Source organism: Brachyhypopomus gauderio, chromosome 15 (genome assembly GCF_052324685.1).
Source record: "Brachyhypopomus gauderio isolate BG-103 chromosome 15, BGAUD_0.2, whole genome shotgun sequence".
NCBI lineage: Eukaryota > Metazoa > Chordata > Actinopteri > Gymnotiformes > Hypopomidae > Brachyhypopomus > Brachyhypopomus gauderio.
In genome coordinates this window covers 19,014,112-19,018,508 of record NC_135225.1, presented here as the reverse complement: position 1 = coordinate 19,018,508, position 4,397 = coordinate 19,014,112, and the positions used below count along the sequence as shown (strand labels likewise).

The window sequence follows — 4,397 nt, the reverse complement described above, 5'->3', positions numbered from 1 at the left end:
AAGTTTGAACGTGGAGTGTTTAATAAGGTGTCGGGTAATGTCATATACGTGCTGCTGGTCGTGATATCTGTTGTCATTTAGAGTAACACAAGCGGGTCCTTCAGTGTCCTGAGCGCTCCTAGCACCACCGTAAATATAGCCGCACACGCAAAACTATCACTTTTGGAGTTAAGAGTTTAATAATAATGTTAAAGGATGCATCTATCTAAAGATGGAATCAGCATACAGTATATTACAATATATCAGCATACAGTATATGACTCTAAATTACAATCATTTGTTACGTATGAGGAGGGAATAGATTAGTTCTATTACGCAATTCCTTCGATTTTGGTGAGCGAGTATTTGCGGCGCAACGAGTTTAGTGTGGAGGACGTGACAGGTACTGCTGATTCTCTCTCTCTCTCTCTCTCTCTCTCTCACACACACACACACACACACACAAAGCATTTATTAGTTATTCATGCACCTCTGTCTGCCTCGAGTATAGTATCCCCTACAACACTAAGAACATAAGAAGGAACAGACTGTTTTCTCTCTCTCTCTCTCTCTCTCTCTCTCTCTCTCTCTCTCTCTCTCTCTCTCTCTCTCTCTCTCTCTCTCTCTCTCTGTGAGTGTTCGAGTATTAGCCTGTAAGCCCATTATTAGAGCTATTTTATTTGGTGAATGAAAGTATTTATATGTGCTTTTTATACACAGTAGCTCCATGTAGAGGTGTGTGTGTGTGTGTCACTCTCAGTTCAGTTCAGATGAAATATACCCAAATAAGGTTACATCTGCTTTGCCAGAACCGTGTTACAGCACTGGACAATAATGAATAACTGGATTCTTAGACAATGTAACATTATGGAGTCCCAGAACGGGATTCGTTCGTGGTGGATGTTTAGGCTGTCTGACGTGATGGTGCGGTCTTCTGCTCCGCCGCTCTTTATAGATGATCTGTGATGTAGAGCGCGAAACCTAAGATCTGCATGCACAGGCCTTTGAGGATAACTTGACCACAAGTGTTTGTCTTTTGTGGGAAGTGTGTGTTTTGTCTTTGTGAAAAGTTCTTTTCATGAACAAGCGGTTGTCATAAAAACAAACAAAAAAACAAACATGCATGTTTGTCTTTATCTTTCTGATATTTTCTCTCCCATAACTCCTCCCCTCGTCTCTTTGTTTATTTCTGTTCCTCCTCATCTCTGTCCATTTATGTGATGTTTGTGTGTGTGTGTGTGTTTGTGTAGAACATTGAGTTAAAAGTGGAGGTGGAGTCCATGAATAGAGAGCTCGCAGAGAAACGGGACCTACTGGTGTCTGCATCGTAAGCCCCGCCCACTGCACATGTCAATTCATGGAAACTAGATGTGCCACTCATTGATTTGAATTTTAAAATAAAGAAATTGCTCATTTATGCTTCTATATGTTTAAAATGGTGTGTGTGCGTGTGTGTGTGTGTGTGTGTGTGTGTGTGTGTGTGTGTGTGTGTAGGAAAGCCCTGAGGTGAGTCCTGAGGGTCTGTGTCACCAGGGGGGCGCAGTGTCGTCCACAGGACCACGTCCACACGTCTTTATCTCTTCTGAATATGCTGTTTGAATGTTCCAAGTTGTTGTTGTTGTTGTTGTTGTGATTCATCTAGTGATGTGATTTTCATCTCTTCAGTTATTTGAATCTAATTCTGCCTCCCAACATGATGCTAACTTTTCCCACCTTCTTTCACAGAGTGATTGAGCGTCTCCAGGAGTCTATCAAAAACCAGGACGCTCTGATTGGAGAGCTGCAGAAGAAGTGCCCAGAGCAGCCAGTCACAGAGCAGATGGCACAGCTCAGCGTTCTGATTGGGCAAAAGGACAAGGAGCTACAGGTCATTTTGTTGCTGTGGCTGGTTAGATGTGAATCATGTTTTAAAGCCTCTCTTTTTGCCTTCATGAGTGTATCATCAGTGTATCCAGCGTACAGCCACCACACCACAACCACACCCCCACCCACACCCCACCTCTAGCATCACTCCTTCCATAGTCAGCCTGCCTTCCTAGCGTTTTATGGTAAATTAAATACTAACGCCACATTCTTTTGGTTTACGCAGGCTCTGAAAAATGAGTTGGACCAGGAGAGACAGAAAACGGAGAAAGAAAACCAGGTGTGTGTGTGTGTGTTTCCTTATATGCACCTACTCATGCTTACAATCATACCGGGGTGATCCACAGGCACCAGGCAGACTACAGCTTCCTTAATGATCTACTGAATTACGTCATGGGCATGTGTGTCTAATTCCCCATGGAAATTAAAGAGATGTTAGACCCCACCCAAACACACCTACAAAACACACACACACACACACACACACACACACACACACACACACACACACACACCACACACACACACACACACACACACACACACACACACACACACACACACCCACACACACACACACACACACACACACACACACACACACACACACACACTCCTCCTGCCTGATCTGGGGGGCAGAGCCCTGCTCCTCTTGCATGGTCTGTTTGTTCATAACTTGTTTTGGATGGTGATAACGTAACCAAAATATAACGTTGTAGTGTTCATATGGTTACGATGCTGCATTGTTGCTAAGTGCCAGCTGCCCCACGGAGGGCTGTTTCTTGTGTTTGCCCCTGACTGGTAGTTTAATTTAGATCAAACAATTGAAATGGTATATATATACACACCATACAGTGAGTTTTCTAAACATAAAAATTATGACAAATATTACCAAAACACACCAAACACCCCAACATCACGTATGACTCCACAGAATTATTCTCTAATATAAACCACCAGTGTGAGATTCAAACTCGGAGGAAGAAGGACCCGCTGGGCATGATGGGAAAGCCCCACCTCCTCCTGACTTGCTATTGGCTGTGAGCTGGCTGGATTCGGTGTAAAACCGTACACATCTGTAAACGTGCCTGGTCATAATGGCTTGTAGGTTATGCTGTCGTTAGTGACAGTCATTCAGCAAAGGGCTTTCAGTTATCAAGCACTTTGTTGAAGGGCACAGTGCCAGGAACCAATCACAGTGCTGGAACCAATCATAAAAATCTTATGAAAACAGCTATCCAATCAAATGAATCCTGGTTGCTTACATTTGCTTAATCCACTAGAGGGCAAACATCTGCTTAGCAACTAGAAGTCCTCACAACATGGGTATTAATTATTATAACAAGTGTTTCAAGATCTAAAGTGTGCTTTCAGCCAACAGGGACCCCTTCTGGCGAGTGGCAGTGTTTGTTGTTAAAACAAGGAGAAAGGGTGGACCTCACAAACCTGTCCCATCTCATGGTCCTCACAGCAATGCAAAAACATGTATATATGTGGGGGGAGGTGGACAGAGGACGGAGCCTCTGAATGCCCAGAAATACTGCTGTATGACTCCTGCAGGGGTCAGATTAGGTCACGTAATGTCACATGGGGGTGTTGTCTTCCCCACCTGAATGGGTATTTTTTGACTGTGTGTGTGTGTGTGTGTGTGTGTTCAGGCATGCTCACTGAAGCAGGAGGAGTTGAACAGGCTGCAGCAGACTGCCAAGCAGCTGAGCGAAGACCTTCAATCCACCAAGAACAGCAGCCAAACACTTAAACACAGACTGGAGGAGATGGACCGTGAGAACAAGGTACACGCACACACAGACTAACTAAAGGTTAGAAAAGCAGGCTCTGTACCGTAAGATTGTAAGTTCGATTACCTGGGCAACGCTTTGTCCTACCTCAACACTCTTATCCTTGTGTGTGTGTGTGTGTGTGTGGTCACTGCCAGGCGCTCTCGGCTGAGCTGGAGCAGAGGAATGGTGAGTTGGGTGTGGAGAGGAGGAACTCTCTGAAGAGAGACAAGATCATCCAGGGTCTGAGCCTACTGCTCAAGGAGAAGGAGAAAGAGGTAACACACAGACACACACACTCAGACACACACACATACCATTACAGGGGTTTACATGTGTACCCCAGCAGTGTCATATAGGCCACCCTTTATGTTAACACTCCCTCTCTCTCTCTCTCTCTCTCTCTCTCTCTCTCTCTCTCTCTCTCTCTCTCTCTCTCTCTCTCTCCTTCTCTCAGGTTGAGGAGTTGTATGGTAATTTGGAGGAGAAGGAGAAGATTCTTGCCAAGACCAGAGAAGCACTTCACAAAGCCCAGCTTCAGAAGCACCAGGCAAGTAGACCAAACGTGTGTGTGTGTGTGTGTGTGTGTGTGTGTGTGTGTTTTGTGATCAGTTGGTGAGACACACACGTTGATACATAAACTTCACAAAATATGCAATGAGGGACAAGGGAAACATAGGGACTATAAATACACGGAACTAATCCAGACACAGGTGAAGACAATGACGACATGGGCGTGGCAGACGAGGGGAAACCATGGAGACAGACACGCAGGGA

The 4,397-nt window shown here is 44.9% G+C and overlaps 1 protein-coding gene across 1 annotated transcript in view; it reads left to right on the top strand.

The window, feature by feature from the left end:
* The first annotated feature begins 1,672 nt into the window (after positions 1-1,672).
* The window catches only part of LOC143475946 (uncharacterized), a 13,115-nt gene continuing 10,390 nt past the window's right edge, over positions 1,673-4,397 (top strand). Inside the window, exons 1-5 of the mRNA XM_076973829.1 lie at positions 1,673-1,846; positions 2,069-2,122; positions 3,501-3,635; positions 3,779-3,898; positions 4,078-4,170. Of these exons, the coding sequence (XP_076829944.1) occupies positions 1,673-1,846; positions 2,069-2,122; positions 3,501-3,635; positions 3,779-3,898; positions 4,078-4,170 (576 nt within the window). The remainder of the gene's footprint in view (positions 1,847-2,068; positions 2,123-3,500; positions 3,636-3,778; positions 3,899-4,077; positions 4,171-4,397) is intronic.